The sequence below is a fragment of the Pholcus phalangioides genome, unplaced genomic scaffold, assembly GCF_987345545.1.
Source record: "Pholcus phalangioides strain wild (caught in Gottingen) unplaced genomic scaffold, Ppha-v1.0 ptg000021l_1, whole genome shotgun sequence".
NCBI classification, from domain to species: domain Eukaryota; kingdom Metazoa; phylum Arthropoda; class Arachnida; order Araneae; family Pholcidae; genus Pholcus; species Pholcus phalangioides.
In genome coordinates, this window is record NW_028301614.1 from 12164632 (window position 1) to 12189258 (window position 24627).

The 24627-nt window shown below is 40.1% G+C and overlaps 1 protein-coding gene across 1 annotated transcript; it reads left to right on the top strand.

Annotated features, from left to right (window-relative positions):
- Positions 1-199: 199 nt before the first annotated feature.
- LOC149070632 (uncharacterized) lies at positions 200-13697 on the top strand. Its single transcript, XM_089249003.1, has 3 exons — positions 200-283; positions 8698-10274; positions 13553-13697. The coding sequence occupies exons 1-2, from the start codon at positions 272-274 to the stop codon at positions 10255-10257; spliced, it is 1572 nt and encodes a 523-aa protein (XP_089105129.1). The 5' UTR covers positions 200-271; the 3' UTR covers positions 10258-10274; positions 13553-13697.
- The last annotated feature ends 10930 nt before the right edge of the window (positions 13698-24627 follow it).

The following is a 24627-nucleotide window of genomic DNA, read 5'->3' on the forward strand; positions in this document are numbered from 1 at the left end:
GCGTAGGTAGTCAATTGCGTGCAGCCCGTTTCCTTCACGTGAGGAAATGTCTCAGCTGGCGGTCGATTCCTTCCGGCACAATAGTGATGGACCACATGAATGATGGACTTTTCTCATCCATTCCTCACCCATATTCAAATATGAATTCGCTACAGGTCGATGGATTTTTCCTTTCGCGGACAAAGGAGTCGACAGACAAGAAACAATTGCCGTATAAAAGGGATAGCATCGAGCCTCGGGGCAACAAATACATTCGGACCAACATCCAAACATGATCACTTTGGTGAGTATATCCACAACTTTTGTAATTACTAGTAATAATCGAGCGAATTCTTGTAATGACACGAGGCGGTTCCATGCCGTGACTATTCTGAACTACGCGATACTGTGCACGTACATTTCACGGAAAATTTAGTTAACTTCGTTATAACGACACCTCGGGTATAACGTCAATAATTCGCGGTCTGCACTGATTCCCATAGAGTATAATGCTAATGAACATTGTGTTTATAACGTTGATGAAAAACAACTACCTCGGATATAAGGGCAAGTCATGTTTGTTTTTGTTTCAATGACGTTTTCCCAAAAAAAAAAAAAAAAATTCCAAAAATTAGAGCTAATCACAATTTTCGTCTGTTGCTCTATTGACACCTAACGTTGAAAAAGAAAGATTTATTACATACATGGGTCTTTTTTGCTACTGGTCCGACGGACCACTACAACTTTTTTCTCGGTGGTCCAATTGTTTAATCAATGGTCGCGGAACAGCGGCCCACCAATGATTTGGAACGCTGCATACAGTAAAAGTCAGTTATTACGAGTATGGCCTATAATGAGAATCTCGCTATTACGAGTTATTCGCAAGTGATTGTTAAAGAAGTAATGTCGGAGATACAAAAAAAAAATCGTTTATAGCGAGTTATTTATCACTGAAAATCAGAACATTCGCTATTACGCCAAACGGAAATTCTCGGGCAACATGTTCTCCTTTCCCTTCCTTTAAAAATTATACAAAACAGGGAGACAGAGGAAATAGCGGCATTTTGTTCACTCTATTCACATATAAACGCTATTTTATATAATATATATATATATATATATATTCACTATATATATATTCACTATATTTATTTATAAACGGGCCACGACAGTATCTTCTTATAGATAAGACCCATATGCTGTATCTTATCTTTTTGTTTCTATATAGGAGATGAAAAAACACATAATTCTTTCCGTAGGTGTGTTGGTTGAACAAGTGGTGCACGACCTCTGGTTTTGACGTCGTTGTTACTTGTATTTCCCTTGAAAACATCCTTTTCCCCTTTCTCCTTTCTTGGAATCTTTCAAAACTGGATACTAGGCAAAACAGGTCTTGATCATTTTCTGTGTCTAAAATTTTATTGGACATTGTAAAGTATAACGAATTCTCCAGTTGCAGAAACTGCTGCGTTCCCCAAAGTGCAAAATTTTGTTATACGATAAACATTGTGTAACAGTCAACTCTTGATGCATATTTCAGCAAAAGTTGTTCAGAATAAAAGGGAAAAGAAAGCTGAGTTTATCTAATTTGTTTTTTCCATAGACTAAAGATATAATTATTCTAACTCAGTGGTTTTTTCCTTCATTTTTGTTTCTACAGCGCAAAAAAACTAAAATTCGTTTATAACGAAAACTCCATTATATCACCAATTTTCGCTTTTATGAACTGAGCCGAATAAAGACATTTTTTGGTCTTGACAAATTTTTACTCACATTAAGAAAAATAGAAAATAATTTTCTAATTCCGACGATTTTAATTTGGAGAACCACTCTCGCGACTCCCCCTCTCCCTTTTCATTAGCACGACAACCCGGGGGGGGGGGGTGGTCGCGACCCACGTTTCGGGAGCCACTGCCGTAAGGGAAAGAGACGAGAAGGGGGGGGGAAATAAAAGGACTTAATTTCTCTCATTCATTGAATGAAGAATTAATTCATTCCATAAAAAAAATAAGTCACGAGGAAAAAACAAAGTGTTCTAGTTTTGTTTATTTCTTGTGTTTCCGTTTGTCGTGCGTGTGACAGGCTCTGGCGACAGTCTTATTACGTGACCCGAACGTTTAATTCATTTCTGTTTTTCTTCATTCTTTTTTGAGCGCGTGACTGGCGTTTTCTTTTTTGAACTTTGTGACCATTGCGTCGATATTGTAATTGAATACGATGAGCAAATAATTGACGGCGATGCACGTGATGTAGGTTCTCACGAACGTATCGAGAATTGGTCTCGTTGATTGCGCGCAGTATGAACGTTCTACGGTTCACCTCCATGTTATTTCTGTTTTGTCTCCACTTATTGTCGGTGTCCACTGCGATTTTCGGGCTTCTGGAAAACAATGATGGCACCTGTGTGTCTTAATGGATGTGATTTGTCAGAAAGTCAGCTTTGATCCAAAGAAAAAATAAATCCCCATTCTTTATTTCATTTCGCCACGCTGTGCCTTTAGTGTTTTATAGAACTTGTCCAGCACTCTGTTTCTTCCCTGCGAATATCAAAAATCTGCGAATATCAAATTTTTGTTTTTTTCCTCCATCATGACTTTTTTGAGTCGTTCCCCCTTTTTTGTCGAATTTTTCTTGACTTTTTCATTTAATCAACAGGTAATTAGAGGTTGATACAGGTACTTTTCCACGGATTTATTGAATGCAGCATTATCATCATACAGAAGTTCTCTGAAAATTTCATGAACTATCGCATTTCGCTTGCGGGGGGGGGGGGGATCCGTACTTGAACGGACGGTATTTACCCATCAATGAATATTTTCTCTTCTGAAGAAGATGGGATATTCCAAAAGGACGATGCAAAAATATATTGTCTATCAAAAATTGATTGAAAGAGCAGGAATCACCGCTCGGACACTTTGATTGCTATCCAACTGGTGTCCCCCCCCCCCCCCCCACTTGCTAACTCCAATCTAGCACCTGTAGATTACAAATACAAATACAACGCCACAACAGGCAAAATGCCCAACGAGGTGGCTGAGAAAAAGATGCCCATAAAAATATGGATGTCATATATTTAAAAAATACAGCAACCCAATAAAAATGCAATTAACAAGATTGTAGAACTAATTACAGAAAATTCCGAAAAATCATTCGACTCTTCCTTAATCCACCAAAGATAGCGATGAAACATCAATGCAAATATGGCTCAAAATAAGCGTTGAGAGAATTTTATGAAATTAATGCCGCGATGAAAATGTGCGTTTAATTTTTAATAAAAGGGTGATCCAATGATGCGTTGAAGTGTGTGATTTTTATTTTCAACACCTCGACATGATCTCGGGATGTTTTTCGTTAATGATGTGCATTATCGAGAAATATCCCGAAATCATAACTCCATAAAAACGCAAACTGAAATAATATATTAGCTCAGCAATTTCATTAATTCAGAGAGGATTTTCAATTACATAAAATGGTTAACTGAGTGTAAAATATACTGTTTGTCTTGATTTTGATGATATTTTATAAACAGATAAAATACCTTGTTTAGCAAACTTGAATAGCTTTTACCTTGGATTTCATTTCCGATTCCCCTGAATTTGGTGCGCTTTTATAAATCTTTGAACACACTTCAGCAGCTCTCAAAAAATGACACCAACGAAGAGTCAACTTTTTTTCTAGATAGAAAAAAATATTGTACTTTTATATGATGCAGCCCTAATTAGTTCCCTATCATGCCGGTTATGTAGCCGTTTTCTATTGAAATGACATTAAAAGATGTATTTTTTAAAATACAGAAATTATTGAGAAAAGTAATTGGTATAATGGACTTTTTGACCATGTATTTAGCCGGGTTTTTTTTCTAATTCCCGGAGTTGAGGGGAGGAAATAATTATCATATGCACACATAATCGGGGAAAAAATAATATTCTTGAAAAAGGAGTGGCATTTTGCAGGGGATTTAGTGATCTCTTCTGTGTCTGATATAATGCAGATCAGAGAAGTTTTAAAAACCGCTTAAAAGATTAATACGTTCATCTACCATAATGTATGCTATTTCTTTCCATTTTCTGAATATGCTCGTACGCAAATAACCTTTGACACATCTTAGTGCATAGGCTGGAATATATCGAGAGTCACCCCTTGTCTTTTCTGATAGCACGTGGTTTCTGAGACAGTATGCCTGGAGAATTTGATATCCAAGATGACTTTCAAGACAATTGACTACGTGCGGGGCACTTTCTTTTAAAACGGTGTGGTTTCAATCATAAATGCTACATAAAACAAGGAAATAAAGTGAAATTTCTGAAATATTTCTTCGACTTTTTAATATGTTTTACGTTATGTTCTCAAAATTAGCTTATTTTCAGCACTTACGCCAGGCACTGTACACTGAAAACTACAGCATAAATTCGAATAGTTTTTAGTACTGTATGTTGCTATGGCTATCACATGTGCAGTGATATCTGAAAGTTTTAAAGGAGATACAAAATATTCTTTGACATAATGACAGTTTTCGTCAAATAATACGTGAATTTTGACAGAAAAATTCAATACAAATACAAATACAAATACAAATACAACGCCACAACAGGCAAAATGCCCAACGAGGTGGCTGATAAAAAGATGCCCATAAAAATATGGTTGTCATATGTTTCAAAAATACAGCAACCCAATTAAAAATGCAATTAACACAAATTACAAACAATATATACACATGATAAAATATTATACGATGCCCATAAAGAATACTTATGGTTGTCTTATTCTAAGAATGGATAGCTTCTCGATTTACCCCAACATGTTTATCGTATTTCTTTTTAAACGTGTCAATTGTGTTACAATTTACTACCTCCGGGGGTAAGCTATTCCATTTATTAACAACCCTATTGGAGAAAAATTCCCTGCGACACCATAACCTTGCATTGTCCCTCACCAATCGATACTGGTGTCCCCTTGTAAAAGCAGTCGATTGGCGGTGTACTAAAAGTTCATGGTCCATCCTATCCATCCCATTGAAAATTTTGAACACTTCGATCATATCTCCTCGACACCTGCGTTCATCCAATGTAAACATATTCAAAAAATGAAGTCTTTCTTCATAACTCAAGCCCTGTGTGCCAATAAGGACACGCGTAGCTCTTCTCTGCACCCCTTCAACCAAGTCTATGTCCCTCTGTAGGTATGGTCTCCAAAACCTTACAGCATACTCCAGTCCAGGACGAACTAAGCCTCGAAAAAGAGGAAGAATGACTTTAGGAGAACGCGAAGAGACCTTTTTGAAAATGAGACCAAGCATTCTATTCGATTTTTTGACAACCGCTGAACAATGTTCAGAAAACTTAAGTCGCTCGTCAATGAGAATTCCCAAATCGGTGACTCTAGTTGCATCCGGGATAGTGACACCATTCAACTCGTAAGAGAACCGTTGGTTGTTCGAACCAAAATGAGCGACCATGCACTTATCTACGCTAAACGTCATGCTCCATTCATTTGCCCATGCTGCAATCTTGTTTAAGTTGGTCTGGAGCAACTCCCTATCGCTTTCATTCCCGATTACCCCCATTAGCTTCACATCATCTGCGAATTTGCTAGTAATTCCATCGATACCCTGATCGAGTTTATCGATAAAAAGTGAAAAAAGTATGGGGCCAAGGACACTTCCCTGAGGAACTCCACTTGTGACGTCTGTCCAACCAGAGAATTCCCCGTTCACCATAACTCGTTGCGACCTATCTCTTAACCACGATTCTATCCAATTCAGCAAGTTGCCCCCTATTCCAATCTCGTGTAAACGCTTCAAGAGTTTGCCATGTTGGACCCGATCGAATGCCTTCTGGAAATCAAGGTAAACAACGTCGACATTTTTGCTCTTACCCAAAGCCTTAGTCACGTAATCATAGAAGCAAAGGAGGTTAGTTACACATGACTTCCCCTTCCTGAACCCATGCTGATTATCCGACAATACATTATTCTCGTCTATCCACTTCACAAACTGCCTTTTGATGATAATTTCCAAAATTTTCGAGAGGGAGCTCGTCAAACTCACTGGACGATAATTAGACACCACTTCTCTACTACCCTTCTTAAATATCGGAACAACGTTAGCCAGTTTCCAATCTCTCGGGACGATACCCTCAGCAACACTACTCCTGTATATCTGTGCGACTGGCCCCAACAATTCATTAGCACCTTCCCTGAGAACCCTGGGATAGATATCATCTGGTCCTGGTGCTTTGCTTGCACATACATTTCTTAGAAGATTTAGGACCTCCACGTCTTCCACTTGAATATCGTTGAGCGTTTTATTACCCCATGCAACACCCGTATATCGAATATCATTATCTCCATTAAAAACCGACGCGAAAAAGTCATTGAAAGCACTACACATGCCTACATTGCTCTCTACTTTTGAGCCTCCTATCGAGAGGGGGCCAACTGTCCCCTTACATCCATTATTGACGTATCGAAAAAATGATTTTGGGTCAGAGCCAATGTTATCTGCCAACCTAGATTCAACTTGCTTTTTACTATCCCTTATCGCTTTCTTCAACAGTCTTCTTTTATCAGTAAACAATGATAGGTCACCTCGTCCACTTTTATACTCTCTGAATGCTCTTTTCTTTTCAAGATAAAGGTTCCGCACGCTATCCGTGAACCATAGAGGGTGTGATGTACAAACACGCTTTTTTCGAACAAAGGGTATGACGTCGTGCAAAACAGAGGACAGCTTCGTACTAAATTCTTCCCATTGACTTACCACCCCTACTGATTCCAACCGGTCTTTGAAAACTTCCGCTAACCTTCTTCGCAAAACATCAAAGTTAGTTCTCCGAAAACAAGGAACCAATCTTTTGTTATCAACCTTACCCGAGGAAAAGTTACAGTGAAATCTGACGATACGATGATCACTGGAAGAAAACTCTTCCCCCACCGAAACATGTTCAACTAGATCCTCAGAACTAGTAAGAACTAAATCCAAAATAGCAGTACCCCTAGTGGCTTCTGATACATGCTGATACAAAAAATTTTCGAGCACCAACTTAAGAAAGTCTCTTTCATACTGATTTCCAGATGAAAGGTTCTCCCAATCAATACCCGGGTAATTGAAATCCCCTAGTATGAGAACCCTCTTTCGCTTACACATGTAGGAAATTTCATCGTGCATTTTGGCGATGTAGTTTTGATCCCTATTCGGTGGATTGTAACAAACCCCAACAATAAGCTTATGACGTCTTTTGTTCTCAAGTTCAACCCATATGGTTTCAATATCACTTCTCTGTACGTTACACTCTCTAGCCTTCAAACATGATTTCACGTATATCAACACTCCACCCCCTTTCCTATCAGATCTATTTCTCAAAAAAGTATCGTATCCGGAGATGTGTAAGAAAGATTCATCCCCATCGTTTGCCCAAGATTCTGTAATGGCTATAAGATCCAAGTCCTCCACAACTATCATAGTTTCTAAAAAATCTTTCTTGTTACCCAAGCTCCTGGCATTTATTAACACACATTTTAATTTGCCCGGTGGTTTGTTGTCAATCGAGAAGCCATCCAAGTCAGAGGTGGGTAATTCCCCGTCAGTACTGTTGTGATTATCATTAACTAACCCGCATTCCCGACTACGTGGTCTGGGAGTAAAAAACCTGACCTAAGACTATCGTAAACCTCCCAGACCCCTCTCTTATTTAGATGGATCCCATCCGAACGAAGCCACCTATCGGTAAATGCGGGAAGCTCCAAGAACGTGACCCCAAGTGAGGAGCAAATGTCCTTCAGGCCTATATTGAATTGGTGGATCCTACTCCTATATCCCCTACTACCCCTTGGCAGCACTGGAATCACTGCCACATCTGAACCCCCCTCCCTAGCGGATAATAGTAAATCCCGGTACTCTGACAGAGACTCACTAATATTCGCTCCTACCTGATTTGTTCCCACCCACAGAATCACCCGCAAGGGCAACTTTCGGCGATGAAAAACGTCTCGAACGTTGCCAATCTTCCCCCCAGGAAGACAACAGCGCTCGAAACCCCGAAAATCCCTACACACTCGGTTCCCAAGTTCCCTAACCATAGAATCGCCGATGATTAAACCCCTATCACTATCCCCCTCTACCTCATCCACGACCACCCATTCGCCCTCTAAAATGTCGTTGTTCGTGGAGATTGCTTCTTCATCAACAGGTGGCTCGACGACCAGAGGGTCCGTTATAACCGGACCCTCTAGCACCCTAACTTTTTCCCGTAAAGCTTCGACCTCGTGTTCCAGCCTTTTTCTATCCAAGCACCCCTTACAATGTATATATATTTTTTTAACAGCGGTAAAAAATACTAAATTATGAACATATAGCCGAGATTCTAGTTTATTGCACATTCAATCTTATCTGGAACGCTGTTGTAAAATTTCACGCGCAGTTTTTGGTTGAGAAATTTGGTTTCTCGTGAAATAAAGTAACGAAAAAAAAATGAATCTTCAAAAAAATGCTTTTGAAAACTATTTGTTGCCTTTGAAACCATTGTTCCAGATGATTTTAAACATTAATCAGCCATAACTTTATTTCTACTTATCCCATGTATGTATAAGAATAAAAAAGTTTTGGATTGTGTAAAACAATCTTTCAAATAAATTTATAAAATTATTTTCGACAAAACATTCGTCATTTGAACGTAGTCAGTTGCTTTTATGTATTCATGCTTTTACTGGTTTTCATTATAGATATTAGTATCGGTGGTTGCAGTTCTTGGATCTTCGGCGAAAACTCTTGAGAAGACGCAAAATGATGAACGGCAAAACGTCGATGAAACATCGCCTCGGAAGGCGGTCCTCATTTCTATTATGAAACCTGTCCACGTCCAAACTCAAGACGATTCCGTACCGACCAGAAAATTCGGGGTTGACGGACGAACAACGTCGGGCGGCTGGAATGGAGCGATGTCATCATTATCCGGGTTGGACTGGAACCTGGGTTCTATTGGTGGCTACGGAAAAAACGATGGTAACCCGCGTGGAAAAGCCTCACCGGGATGGCGGGAACGCGGATCTGTGCAGATCGGATCCGGAAATAAAAGGGAAGGTAAGAGTGGATGGCAAAACATGATGATAGACAAGAACCATATTCGTGGTGGTGATCCGGTGATCAGAAAAGGTTGGTTGAGCGGAAACAGTGGTAGTAACCAAGGCCGATCCATTGAAGGGGACTGGACAGGATCTATCCCGAAATCTGGAAGAAGTCAATCTTCGGATGGTGATTGGCCCAGTGGTGCGGGATTGAATTATCGAGGGAAAGAGCTTGGTAGGGAGATAATTACTTCGAATGGTGGATGGTCGAGCGGGGATAAATCATCGACCGGTAAATGGTCCAACCAATTAGCAAACATCTTGGCCAACGGAAAGAAATCACCTGTCGGCCACTGGGCTGGACGAGTGAAAAATATTGGGCTTCGCGACAAAAATACTGGAAAATGGTCGAATGATGCCGGTGCTAGATTTGCCGCGAAAGGTGAAGGCAGGTCGTTCGATGGTGCCTGGTCAAACAATAACGGAGACTCGGGTGGAGGTTGGTCGAATGACGCGGGTTCATCTGGAGGATGGTCAAGCGGAGGGAGCTTTGGTGATGGAAATTCAAACCAAGACGGGGAATCAGGGAACGGGGGAGGAGGCGGCTGGTCCGATTCAGGTGCTCAATTTAGTTCTGGGAAGGAAAATATGGGCGGAGGATGGAACGGTGTTTCTGGATCTCCGATTTCCATCGGATGGTCGGAAGGCAATGGAAACGAAAATGGGCACGACAGTGGCGGCGTTGGTAATGATTGGTCCAATTCGGGTTCCACTGGTCAGCAAGAAGGTTGGCAAGACACCGGAAGTCTGTCATCCGGCCAGAGTGGTAATGCTGGCGCTGGTGGAGACTGGTCTGGAAAATCGGGTGAAATATCGGGAGATTCCTACGCTGTTTCCGGTGGCGGTGGCGAAGACTGGCCGTCGAACGATGGTGGAAACGTAGAATCTATGGGTTGGCAAGCCGGTGATTTTGGTGGAGATTCTGGAGGGATGATGGGTAAATACGGATCTGAAATGGGCAATGGCTGGTCCTCCGATGGCTCATTAGGTGGCGGAAGTCAGAATGGAGATTCGTCGGCGAACGGCAAATGGTCCACTGGATCAATTTCTACGCTGAGCGACTGGTTAAACGGAGGGGCCGGAGATGGCGGAAAATCTGATGGATCCACAGACAAGTTCAGCGCCGGTGTAAGCGCAGGATTTCAAGGATGGTGGTAGAAGACATATATACCAAGGTAGGTAACTTGTAATATAGCAATCTACTTGTGAATGTTTTCCTATGTTTTACGTAAAAAAAAATAATTCTTTTATGACTGATGGGGGAGGGGGGGGGGGGCTTGCTTCTGCCTGGATCAAAAGCTTGATTTTTTTTAAATGAATAATCAAGAAAAAATTAGCTCATAAGAATTTCCACATGCTATTGGATGTCACCACAATCACCAGGGGTAGATCGAAATGCGATATGACAACTAGGAACGTATGATATAAGGGGGTCCAACCAATATGAGAGTGCAGGTCCTCTCATTCATGGGAAAACGTGTCGCAGGCCAATTAAATGAGTATCTGGAACTGTTCCGCGGTTCACTCAAATGATCTGGGAATATGCCATGGGGCCGCTTGATTGATCTGTAAATCTGTCGCGGGATACTCAAGTTGTCTGTAAATAATATACCGATGGTCAAATGATTTGGGAATGTGCCACGGGTAACTAAAATGATCTGATAATGTGCCACGGGTAACTAAAATGATCTGATAATGTGCCACGGGTAACTAAAATGATCTGGGAATGTGCCACGGGTAACTAAAATGATCTGATAATGTGCCACGGGTAACTAAAATGATCTGATAATGTGCCACGGGTAACTAAAATGATCTGGGAATGTGCCACGGGTAACTAAAATGATCTGATAATGTGCCATGAACCTCTTAAGTGACCTGTTAATGTGCCATGAACCTCTTAAGTGACCTGTTAATGTGCAATGGGGTACTTAAGTGTTCTAGAACTGTGTGCCGCAGGTCTCTCATATGATCTATACATATGCAACGGGTTCTTTGAGTGATCTGGAACTGTGCCGCGGGCCATACCGGGTCATAGGCTAAACATCTCTTATGAGTGTCAAGCAGTCAGTAGTGAAGTGCAAACAATGCGCCGTGGGTCACTCATGTGATATGTGAATATGCCGTTGGTCCCTCAGGTGATCTTGAATTGCACCGTGGGTCACTTGAGTCATCTGTAAATGGGCCGCTTAGATCCTTTTTTATGAAATTAGGTTTGGGGTCACGGGCCACATTACATGATTTCGAAGGCCACGGGTTGAGCATGATATGGTATAAAAATGAAACCAAACACCCATTCGACTAACACGGTGGTATTTGGTGATATATATTTTATTACTAAAAAAAAATTATTGACGTTTTGTCAGGAGTGGGGTTCGAACCCACGCTCTCTTACGAGAACCAGAGCTTAAATCTGACGCCTTCAAGGTGCACAGTATGAATATCCAATAAGCAAAGTTCAGGGTCATCTGAATATTTCCAAAGTAAGTTCGTGCTATTTCTGCTCGAGACTCGTGCTTGCTAAGATTGCTCACACTGATCGGGAAACGTTTGAATTCGTTGGTGCTCGTTTGGACTACGTTCACGCTTCTCCAGTTCCCTGTTAGGGTATGGGCTGGAGTGGATCTGGAAGTTAACCAGCATCCAGTCAGCATATTCTCTCTAAAAAACAATCAAATATACACTTAAAACTACAAAAATATGCACTTAAAAATGCCAAAATATGCATTAAAAACACTCAAAATATGCTTCAGAAATCCCAAAATAAGTTACAAACTTCACAATCTTGAAAAATTTAGTAATTCGGAAACAATAATAATTACGTTAAGTTAATAATTATGGAACAAAAATGAGAAAATATGTATTAAAAGATCACCAGGCCAAAAAAAAAGCTGATATGTTTCAAAATGTACATTTTCTATTTCTTAGTGAATATTTATTTACAAAAAATATCCCTCACATACGTAGGCCTATACATACTGCATATGCAAATAACTTCTACATATTTTTTTTTACTTAGGCATTTTTAATTTCTTGTTTGTTGTAGCTGCCCAGTAACGAAATACCGTAATAGAAGGATTTCAACACTATTTCACTAAAAAAACACTTTTGACATGTCTCTAATAGCCTTACAATGAAGCGGTTGTATGCACGTATGCATTTTCATACAATCCGGGCTCTACTGATAATCCATTGACTCGCTTGGCTTACGCTATCTTCTGTACTTACTCTACAGAGATTTCACGTGACTCTTACTCTCTAAATCAAAGACAATTTCGAGCGCAAAACACGAATGGTATGGACAGACGTCCTACCAAGTTATCTAGAAATGAGATCGAAAGATGAAATGTCTCTACGCCAGAACGAAAAAGATTTAATAGAACGCGATCGGGCACAAAATACGTACATCCGAAAATATACCGGATTCTCGATGATATGAATTACCACACGTTTCCTGAGGATTTAAACGCTAATAAAAACCATTTGTATTTCTTATTATGGATCATGTCCTGTAAGTGCTAATGCCGCTTTTATCTCACCAACCGCTCTTCGTATGGAGGTGCGGTTTCAATTTAAAAAGTACTCGAAGTATATTCAGTTATCATCTTCTACCAGTTTTGAGAGTAGAAATACCGCGTGTGACAAAGTGGAAAAATTAACTTTTTATTTGATCACCCTTTCCTAAAAAAAACTCAATTAAAAGCTGCCTTGTCTCTCCCAAAGCTAACAAAAAAATCTCCATGTTTCTAAGCGCGGTATTGGCGGATATATTTTAATTTAAAAATCTGAGAAAATCTGGGAAGAACAGCATAAATATGAGGGCGAGAAGCTTAAGTTTTTATGCTGTTCTTTTCTCTGACTTTTGAATTCAATCATCTCGGCAAATATTGCAATTTGAAACATGGAACCTTTTTTGTTGGCTTTGGGACAGGGCAACAACGTTCTAATTGAGGCTTCTTTTTAAACAGGGTCAGCACAAATAACAAGTTAATTTTTTTTTATCACATGCTGTATTTTCACTCTCAAAACTGATACGGGATGATTTCCGAGCACCCTTTGAGCATTTGTTTTAAATTGAAACCACACCTCTACGACGAACGGTTGATGAAATAAAGGTCATTACCGGACACCCTGTAAAACTTACCTCAGTGTATTATCTTCCAGTTTAGCTTACTGATACGTTAAAATAAATATATATTTTGTAATTAATTTGTAAAGAAAACATTTTTCGAAAAATGTACAGAACGCGTATAAATGCGAGTGTAAGAATCAAAATTGAATTTTTTCTTCATAAAAACGCGATCCTTTCAGATTTCATTAATGGTTGATGTGCGCGTGTGTGTGTGGATTATACGTCGTGGTGGAAGGAATTTTTTTCTGACAGTAGTTAAATTCTCATGTATCATTACGCAAGAAATTAAGATGTAAATGTCTTTTATGTCTTCTCTCCAAACAGGGCGAGGAAACGGATGCCATAAAAGCCTCACGATTTGACTTTCGACTGTGATTTGTGCTTCGCGTGTTTAGGAAAACAGAATCGTCGCTTTTCACGCGTGTTAAATGTATTTATGTATCAGTGTTTGTGCTTTGACATTTTCTGAACGGAATTTTACATGTAAATTTCGGAAATAAATTTTATAACATCCGTCCACTCTTTCTGTTTTATTCGTAAAAAGATTACAATATTCTCGCTTTGTAAAATAACAATTGGCTTTTGATTGTCATTATAAGAGGGGGTTAAAGTCGGAAGTGGTGTAAGTTAATAATCTTCATTTTGAGAAAAAGAAGGTTTCACTAGCATTCTTGTGTCATAATAGAGCCCCGTGTTAAAATTCTTATAGTTTTACAATCTAAGTGGCAAACTATTGAAGCTGAGACTTTGTTCGTTTTTTCTTCGAACAGTTTAGCACTTTTAGACTGCATTTCTGGAATTGTTGAATATTGACTTACATCACTCTGACTTTTTAACCTCCTCATATATACGTTAGGAAGAGCTAAAGTGGAGGGGGGGGGGGTGACTTGACATTTCTCCAATACCAGCGGTTGCATTCATCCGGAGATATTTTATGAAACGAACAGAATGGAATCAAATTCGAATCAAAGAGTTGTATTTCTGTAATCGACACTGCCATGAATTAGATTTAGAGGACCCATGGGTCTAAAATTCTAAAAACTCAGAACATCTTTGATATAAGGAATGATGCTTATACGGTAACATGCTCTATATACAGGGTGATTACTTAATTCCCCTCGCCGCATTTTACGGGCTAACTCTTGATCCTAGAGAAAGCATTCCAAACTCAACCTAGGTTCTTCACGTATGGGTCGCAATTGCGACCAAGTTGGGTCGTCCAAATCCACTTACAACCAAGGATTCTTGAGCTATGGGTCCTGACCCAGAACTGTTGCAGGGTTTCTGAGAGGGGTCGTACGAATCCACTAACAGCCAGGGATTCTTCAGCTATGGGTCACGACCCTAACATGATTCGCCGGGGTTTTCGATATGGGTCGTAGAAATCCACTTACAGTCCTGTTGTAAATGCATTTAATGAGTCACCGGTTTCATTAATTTCAAAACAAACAGACCCATGGGTGGTGAAGCTAATCTTGTAGCTGGGTTGTGGCTGAAAGGGTTAAAAACCCCTGTTTCAGATGCACGCTTCCAATTAGAAATTATTATCCAAATAACGTGCAGAACTAAGATACAAGTTGTTCATGTTTCAAGGGGTTGTTTAGTTATCAAAATAAAAGAACTAACCTTTTATGCAGACACCCTGTGCTCAAAATCCCAATTAGAAAGTTGTTTCCTTGTCTCTTTTGAGGGCCACAAAAAAACTTCCATGTTTCCAAGTGCAATATTCGCAGAGATATTAGAATTACAAAATCAGAGGAAAGTTGGGAAAGAACAGCAAAAGCTAACGGACAACGCTTCTTTCCCTTATTTATGCTGTTCTTTCCAAACTTTCCTCCGATTTTTGAATTCTAACATCTCTGCGAATATTGCACTTGGAAACATGGAAGTTTTTTTTGGCATCAGGAAAGACAGGGGAACAACTTTCTATTGAGTTTTTCGAGGACAGGGTGTCGGTACAAAAAAGTTAGACTTTATATTTTAATAACTATAAACCCCTTGAATCGCGAATGACGTATATCTGAGTTCTGCACGTTATTTGGACACTTTTTCTAATTGGAAGTTTGCCTCTAGGATCAGCGATTTGCCAGTAAAATGCGGCAAAGGAGAATTAAGTAATCACTTTGCATACAGGGTGTCTTTCCTGCAAGTCCTACGGTGACAAATACCTACATCGGGGCATTGATTCGAGTAAAACACGGTTCTTTCATAACTTATTGCTAATGCACCTTATACATGAATACAGGTTCGTTTCACTTTGTTATATACAGGGTGTCCTGTAAGTGCTAATGAGGTCTTTATCTGATCAACCCTCCGTCGTAGCCGTATGATGCCAAATTAAAAAATTGGGTGGGATAGCCTAAAATAAGCCCCGATAGCCTCGATAAAAATACTCGCCTAAAGTACTAAAAGATGTTTAGAGGTGTCGCGAGTTCGATACCCGATTCGACCTCGTCAGACACTTTCCTGACTTTAGGGTACAACAAAAACGGTGGTATGACTACAGAAAAAGATTGCTACCGCAGGGAGTCCCACATCGAGAGGTTAGCGCACCAACCTCCAGGGGAGTAAAAAAAAAACGTTGCCATGTTCGAATCGGCAATAAATTGTAGGCCCCGCTCTAATTAACCCCCGTGTGCAGAAAATGAAAGAGATGCGACAAAAATGATCAAATTTAAAAAATGCTGAAATACTGTAAAATATTACCCTGCACCAGTTTTGAGAGTGAAAATACAGTGTGTCACAAAATAAAAAAAATCTAAATTTTCATACGGTTCCCCCGCGCTCTAATTTCCAATTAGAAAGTTGACCTGTATTCAGAAGCCAACAAAAAAAACAAAACAAAAAAAAAAAAAACTGCCACGTTCCCAAGTGCAATATTCGCTGAGATATTTGAATCCAGAAACCGTAGGGAAGTTGAGAAATAACAGCAAAAACTAACGAGCAGTGCTTATTTCCCCTCATTTATGCCGTTCTTTCCAAACGTTTCTCCGATTTTGAATTAGAATATCTCAGCGAATATTGCACTTAAAACATAGAATTTCTTCCACTGGACTCAGAAAAGTTTGAGACAGAGCGACGGGCCATGATCTGGTTAGGAGGACTCAGAATGCAGGAGAACAACTTTCTCATTGGAAGTTAGAGTAAAAGGTGACCGTATAAATATTTAGATTTTGCTACACATTGTATTTTCTCTCTAAAAACTGGTACAGGTTAATTTTTGAACGCTCCTTAAGTATTTTTTTAAACTGTAATCATACCTCTACGACGGACGGTTGATGAAATATAGGTCGCATTAGGACACTTACAGTATGTACACCCTGTATACTTCATCTGATAGAGATAATAGTGTATAAATAAAAATTTTGAGTTTGAAAATTGGGAGGTTATTTTTCCCAGAGAGCGTTACGATTTTTCTCACGTATCTCAAGTTGTCGCTAAACAATAATGGAGTGTAAAACTCGTATGTCCATGAAATGACCGGAACAGAAAGAACTCCATTACTTTGATTGTAAGCACATGAATGCGCAAGAGTTTTTCTATAAAACCATCCGTGAAATTAGATAGAGGCTGGCGGACATTATATAACGCCCCCCCCCCCCGATTTGACGCACTCGTTACACGTAATATAATTGAAATAGAACCAGAACGAAAATTGTCGTCTCAATTGCAGTTTGTTAAAATGACTCATTCGTGGCAGCCTCATTTTTGTTTTCGAATTATGTTTCCGAACGTGCATTTCGTGCATTTGAAAGTACGTATAAATCGTAATTGCAATTCGTTAAATTTTCTGATACGTCTCACAATTATTGTAAAAGGTGTCTGCACTGCGTAAAAATATATATGGACATTGTTTCCCCCCCTTCATTCAATCAGGGGCGTATTTATGGGGGGGGGGGCTTAATGGGGCTGTAGATCAGAGCGACAAGTTCAAAGAGACGGAAAATTTGAGGAATGAGCGGCCAAGAAAATTAGTAGAATGGGAGAAGGGCGGCTAAATGTTTATAATTCCAAATACATCCGCCTCTCCCAAGATATTAAGAAAGTAGGTCAGTGAGTGACCAAAAGAGTGACCAGAGGCTGTGAAAGCATGTGAATGACCAAAACAGCGATCTAGAGCAAAGGTCCTCAGGGCCACTTCATTGGCTTGAAAACGTGTCGCGCGCCACATAAGCGATATGGGAATATACCGCAGGCTACTCGAGTTATCCTAAGTAGGGACGCGGGTCACTTAAGTGGTCTGAAAATGTATCGAAGGTCACTCAAGTGATCTGTAGATGTGTCGCGGGTGATTTAAGTGGTGTGGTTATGTGCTGCTTGGTTCATTTTCAGAAAATTAGAATTGAGTTTTCGGGCCACATCAGATGACTCCGAGGGCCACATTTGGCCCAAGGGTCATTGGTTGAGCATGTTTTACCTAGAACAGGGGTTTCCAACGTAAAGTTTCTCACGGAACCCTGGATAGTTCACTTTTGATGTTTTTCCTTGATATTTTCCCCCAATACTTCGCCTAGGCAGAACCACCACGCAGGAGAAAACATCCCCATACAAGAACTCCGACATATTCTTCAACAGAAATAATCATGAAACTAATCATTAAATCATAGGGTTTTCGGTGAATATCTTCTGTGACTACGAAATAAAGTAGGCCTATACATCTTCAACGGTGCAAGTGAACACCATGACCCCTTCTCCCCAAGGCAGGGCTCTAGCACCAGGGACCAGGAGACCAATCTTGTTATTTTTGTTTTGTTTTTTCACACCATAAATTCATTGTAGAGGAGGCCTGACAAATATCTCAGTCTTAGGGAGCTTGCCTGTAGGTTGTGGGGGGGGGGGGGGGAATCGGTGAGCAAAAAGATTTGCGCGGGGAAAGGGAAAACTTTATTCCTGAATTAAATGTGCCCTCTAATTTTTATCCCGATAGAGGGCGCATTCTCTTTCATTTCGCATGCAAAGGTCTGTTGTTTCTCTGCTCACAGAATTTTGATACCTCGATACCTGCGCGAAATGACGAAAATAAAATGCTACCTTTCACACTATAGGGAATTTTTCTCTCCTCAGTACAAAAGCTCTGTGTACAGGGCGCATTCTCAGTAACTTTCAGATTCTAAACGTTCATATTTGCATTCTTATTCACCACAAAAAAGTGGTGCCTTTCTCTGTTACTTTTGACCATAACTTTAAACGGGTAAAAATAAAATTTTTCAGCAAAAATGTGCCTCCTGGAAAATATTGAAAATTAGTGTACGGTACAGTATGCATGTTATACGGTAAATGCTACTAATCTGTAATTATACATATTACCGGTTATTTATAATGGACTTTAATTATGCATACTTGCCAATCGCTTTGGTAAGTTTGATAAATTTATCACTTTTACCGGAAATTATGCATAACACCCAAGTGTCGTTGGTAAATTTGATTAATGCTTGAAATTTATCGCCTTAACATCACTGAACTGGAACTAATGCCGTCACCTATCAAATAAAATATATAACTGTTGTGCTTCTTCGATTGAGATTGATGTCCGGTGTGGCGCATCGAAAAGTAGTATGGATATTGACAAATATTTTTTGAGCGATAATATTAGTTCAATTGCCAACTTTGCTTCAAAATTTTAACAGTTGTTTTTTGAGTGGAGGTAAACTAATGTTAGTAAGATGCGCAAATGTAGTCCAGAACAGCCTCCTCGTCTTTTCGAAATTGTAATCGCGAAGAATATCGACTAGACTCTGTTCGAGATTCTGGTTTATATATCTTTTGATTACAATTATAAAAAGTCTTGCGCGTCTTACTGATGTTAGTTTACCGTATACAACACAAACAACAACTGTTAAAATTTGTAAACAAACTTGACAATTCAACTGATATTATTGCTCGAAAAATATTTGTCGATATCATATATGGAATTTTTCTTTAAGGCTCATTAATCGAAAACCGGTCAATTTCAATCGAAGAATCACAACAGTTTTATTTTTTATTCAATAGGTGACAGCAGTAGTTTCAATTCACAATGTGATGTTGCTTACATATAATATTATACATAGGGTGATTACTCAATTCCCCTTGCCGCATTTTACTGGCTAATCGTTGATCCTAGAGGCATACTACTTCCAATTAGAAAAAGTATCCAAATAACGTGTAAAACTGAGATACGTCATTTATGTTGCAAGGGATTGTTTATTTAAGTTGTTTATTTAGGTTGTTTATTGTTAAATCAATTAAAGAGGATGCTCCTAACTCTCCTGAGGCAAAAACAAATTCTCGTTTCTAAGTGCAATATTTGAATTTGAAATTCAAAAATCGGAGGAAAGTTTGGGGGAAAACTTTCCTCCCTGCTTTTTATGCTGTTCTTTCAATCTGCTGAATTTTTTAAAAACACTAAGACTAAAACATGTACAAAAATAAAGAATATCTTTGCGAGCAACAAGAAGAATTTCTTCTTTGAAAGCTCTTCGGGTTCCATGGCGTTTCATCGTGTGGAACTAAAAAAGCTTTGACGGAACCCCAATTGGAAATCCATGACCTAGAGCAGTGTTTCTTAACCTTTTTTTGCCCGTGGCCCCCTTTGAAAATTTTTTTTTCTCGTGGCCCCCTGTCTTACCCTGAGTCTTCAACTCTCATCTAGAAGCAAGATCCTTTATACGTATTGAAATAATTTTTTCATTGAATTTATACTGAACGAAAATTTTGCAAAGAAAATTGGCATCCAGACCACTGGCCTAGAATTTATTGATCTCCCCGCTAGCCGCTAGTCCGAGTTCTACCAGAACCGTCTCGACATCACGCCCCCCCCCCCAGGCAAAGTGATGCTATGTTAGTCCATTACTTAGCTGATAATAAACAGCCTACACATTTCCTACTTATTTTCAAAATTTATTGTACTATACAAATATCATAATGTCCCTACCTTACTTATGGACATGAGGGACCCGGGCATGACCCCTCACAAGAGTGGGACAGTCAGAGCTGCAGCCCGGAGCCTGATATGGTTTTCAGCATTTTTTGTTTTTCACGCTATAAAATTCAATATAGAGAAGGGGGTCTGTGAAAATCTAGCCAGGGACCTGCGAAAAACCTCATCCTAGGGAACTTGTTGCAAAATGTAGGCGGTGAGGCCCGGGTAGGTCTATGCCCTAAGAAGGCCAGGGTTTTATAGGTGGTTTTGTTGGATTCTGTAAGTGTATAGTCACTAATATAAAAGCTTTATTTCTTCACACCTTAATTTTTCTTCTCAGCTCTCTGAAGCCCTCCAAACCACCTGTCATGGTCCCTTTGTCCATTTTCTTCCGTGGCCCCCCTTGAGGTATCCCAGTACCACTAGGGGGCCATATGGCCCCGGTTGAGAACCACTGACCTAGAGCATGTGTAAACGTGTGAATGAACATAAGATCGACCAAGAAACCGTGTTAGTGAGTGACCGAAAGAGTGACCTAGAGTGTGTACAAGTATGTGAGCGACCGAAACAGTGTGGAATCATCTGAGTGACTAAAATAGTGGGTAAGCATGTGTAGGGACATCGGAAGTGTTTCAGACCTGTGAGTGCTCGACTTAAGTTTCATGTAAAAAAAATTTGATTTCTAAGTTAATTCAGGGAGTGCTCGGGCCCATTATAGAAAATACTGTGGGTGATCGAGCACCCACAGAAGCCCCAGCTCCGACACCACTGCGCATGTGAGTGACCAAAACAGTGTGCAAGTACGTGAGTGACCAACACATTGTTCAAGAATGCGAATGACTAAAATTGTGACTACTTAGTGTGTGAGCGCATGGGAGTGACCAAAAGTGTGATTTGGTGACTCAGGTACAATTGCAGGAGTCGGGGGGGGGGGGGTATATAGCACAGGGTGACGAATTCGAGGAAAAATTAGTCAAGAAAATTAGACTAGAATGGGAGCAGGTCGGCAGAATTCGTGTAGCCCACAGGCATAAACGTGCCTCTGCAGTCAATTAAAAAAGAAGCGGAACACAGTGCTGTTATAACATCGCATTTACATACGGAAGATCATCAGGTAACGAAACCTATCAAATGTAGAGTTGAATTTTACGAATGACCCACTAAAAGACCTCAATGATGTTTGCGTGCAATAACGCGTTCGACATTGACGAGAAAATTTGCACAACAGTGGAACGGATTGTAAATAATTATGTTAAAGTGATTGGTATTACATTGAAATGTGAAAATATTTTCGATACAGTATGTAAAGTACCAGAGGGTTAAGCGTCGGTGTTTTTTTGCATCGGGCACCTCATTATACGTAGTTTCCCCTCTCATTAATTCATTTAATACATTACGTCACAAAATTATTTCAAGTGACGTGTCAAGTTTGAATTTGGTTTCCGAAGTCGAAGTCAATGAGTGAATATAATAAAATCCAGGATAGCTCAGAAAATACTCATTTTTGAATGCAATTCAAATGGAATGATTTAATTTGAGTGTTAATGAAAACCTCATTAGCTCGAAATCGGACTAAAAACATAGCGTATTTGTTACGGTAAATGTGATAAATGCAGTTAATACACACAATAACCGGTTATTATGCATACTTACCAAGTTTGTTAAATTTCCCTAAATTTATCACTTTTACCGGCGATTATGTATATTATCCAAGCGTCGCGTCGTTAGTAAATATGATAAATCGTACTATATGATATACTATACATGATAATCTACATGTATTGTATTATTATATCGTGGTCCGACTATATTTATCACATGCTAGACTCATTTCTCATTTTTTCATACTCATCAAATTCACCAATTACGCTTGGGTATTATGCGTAATCACAGATAAAGGCGACGAATTTCAAGTATTTCTCAAATTTACCAACGACACTTGGGTATTATGTACATTGGCAGGTAAAAGTGATAAATTTTTCAAACTTACCAAGACGATTGGTAAGTATGCATAATAATTATCACATTTACCGTAACATATTCATGGGTGCTCCAGTGAACGCTATTGCTCACGAGAAACAGGTTGAAGATGACTGGTTTGCACTAATACAAATACCAAAACAAAGGCCACAACAAGCAAACTACCCAACGAGCTAGGTGCAAAAAAAAAAAAAAAAACTGTCCATGCAACATGTGGGTGACAAATACATTTAAAAATTCAGCAACTCAAAACTGAAAATTATGTGTGAAAAGTATAATACATTGCATATAAATATACCTTTAGTAACGCTGCACCTGTAAATATGTGCAACTGGCAGTTCATTGACAAATTTCCCAAATACCCAGAAATAAATACCATCTGATCTTCGTGCCTTGTTAGCACGTACATTTTTGAGTTTTAGGGCTTACGAATGTTCCTCTTGAGTATTGTTGAGAAATTTATCACCCCATGGTTCACCCGTACTTTGGATATCACTTTCTCTATTAAACACCGACGCGAAAAAATCATTGAATACGCTGCACATGCCTTTATTGCTTTCTAATCTAGATCTAAGGTGTCATATTGATGGTCCAGGGGCCACCTGAGAAAACTTTATGGTTTTGCCACCTGTGGTTTACACGAATTTTGCCGCCGTTCTGCCTTTCTAGTCCAATTTTCTTGACCACCCATTCCGTGAATTTGCCAACCTATGCTATAATCTGCTTGGCCTCCTTCCCCACTCCTGCAATTACACCTGTGCCTCTAAGCCACTCTTTTGGTCGCTCCCATGCACACACACTCTCTAAGTCGCTCTTTTAGTCATTCACTTGCTTGCACACTGTTTTGGTCACTCACATGCTTGCACACTGTTTTGGTCACTCACATGCTTGCACACTGTTTAGGTCACTCACATGCTTGCACACTGTTTTGGTCACTCACATACTTGCACACTGTTTTGACCCCTCGCATGCTTGTACGCGCTTTAGGTCCCTCTTTCGGTCATTCACATGCTTGCACATGCTCTCACTGACCTGGTTCCTCGCTCAGTCACTCTTTTGTTTAGTCAGATACATGCTCACGTTTAAGTCACTCTTTTGGGCACTCACTGACATAGTTGTTTATTATCTCGGTAGACGCGAATTGATTTAGAGTTACACAAATTTTTCCACCCTTCCCTCATTCCACTAACTTCCTTTGCCACTAATTCCTCAAATTTTCCGCCCTTCTGAACTTGTCACCCTGTAGCCCGGCAAGAGATCTCCCCCCGTAAAAGCACCACTGAACGTGACGTCCCAGCGAGATCCAGAAAAAAAATATTTTTTAAAGTAAAAAACAAAAAATTATTTTAGTTTTGTTATTAAGAAAATGAAGACTTTATCATTGGCATACAATGGATAGTACACGCGTATCAATGCGCAATACAGAAAAAAGATGTAAAAAAATTTGGAATTAAGCTTTAATTCTTTGAAAATATGGAAAAAACATGAAAAGATGATTTAGGGCAACAATTTGGTTACATGTAAACGATAAAAAAAAGTACTGTTTAGACATGATGCATGAGTTTTAATAGAGTGTGTGGTCTCCTCGAACAGCTGACTGCTGCACACCTGTTTGCCATGGATGCGATGAGGTTATCGATCAGACTTTAGGGAATACTGTTCCACTCCTCAAGCAGTGCAATCTGCAAGTCTCGGACAGTAACAGGCGGCCTTGGTCGCGCAGCAATGCGTCGTCCAAGAGCATGTCCCAAACATGCTCGATTGGATTCAGGTCAGGAGAGCACGCTGGCCATTCCATACGCTGTATTGCTTCAGCTTCAAGCATGTTCTCCACCAGACGAGCTCTATGCGGTCGGGCATTATCATCCTGGAAAACAAAGGAATCTCCAATGGCTCCAGCGTAAGGGATGACAAGAGGTCGCAGTATCTCGCCTGCATACCTTCGGGCCGTCAAAGTGCCATTCCGAATGATATGCAGGTCCGTACGTCCGCCTATGCTGATTCCACCCCATACCATCCAACCAGCTCGTCTGTATTGTGACCTTTCAGGAACGAATGCGGGGTTATTTCGAGTGCCCCTGTCCCTCCATACCAGAACACGTCGGGTGTCACACTCCAGACTGAATCGGGACTCGTCTGTAAACAGCACTTGGCTCCAATCATGTTGCTCCCAATCTCGATGTTCAGCAGCCCATCTTCTTCGGGCCGCACGGTGGCGTGGGGTCAACGGAATGCAGACTATTGGCCTACGTGCATAGAGCCCTCCCTCATGAAGCCGATTACGTACTGTTTGGCTGGACACCCTTCGTCCTGTTGCCAAGAGCAACCGTCTTTGCAGCTGCGTAGCATTCTCTGTTCTGTTTCGACGGGCTGTTAACCGTACATACCGGTCATCAGTTGCTGTAGTGGCGCGTGGCCGACCTTGCCCTGGTCAACGTCTAACATTTCCTGTTTCTTGAAATCGATTCCACAGCCTTGCAACAACACTTCTGGCGACTCCAACAGCGTCCGCGACACT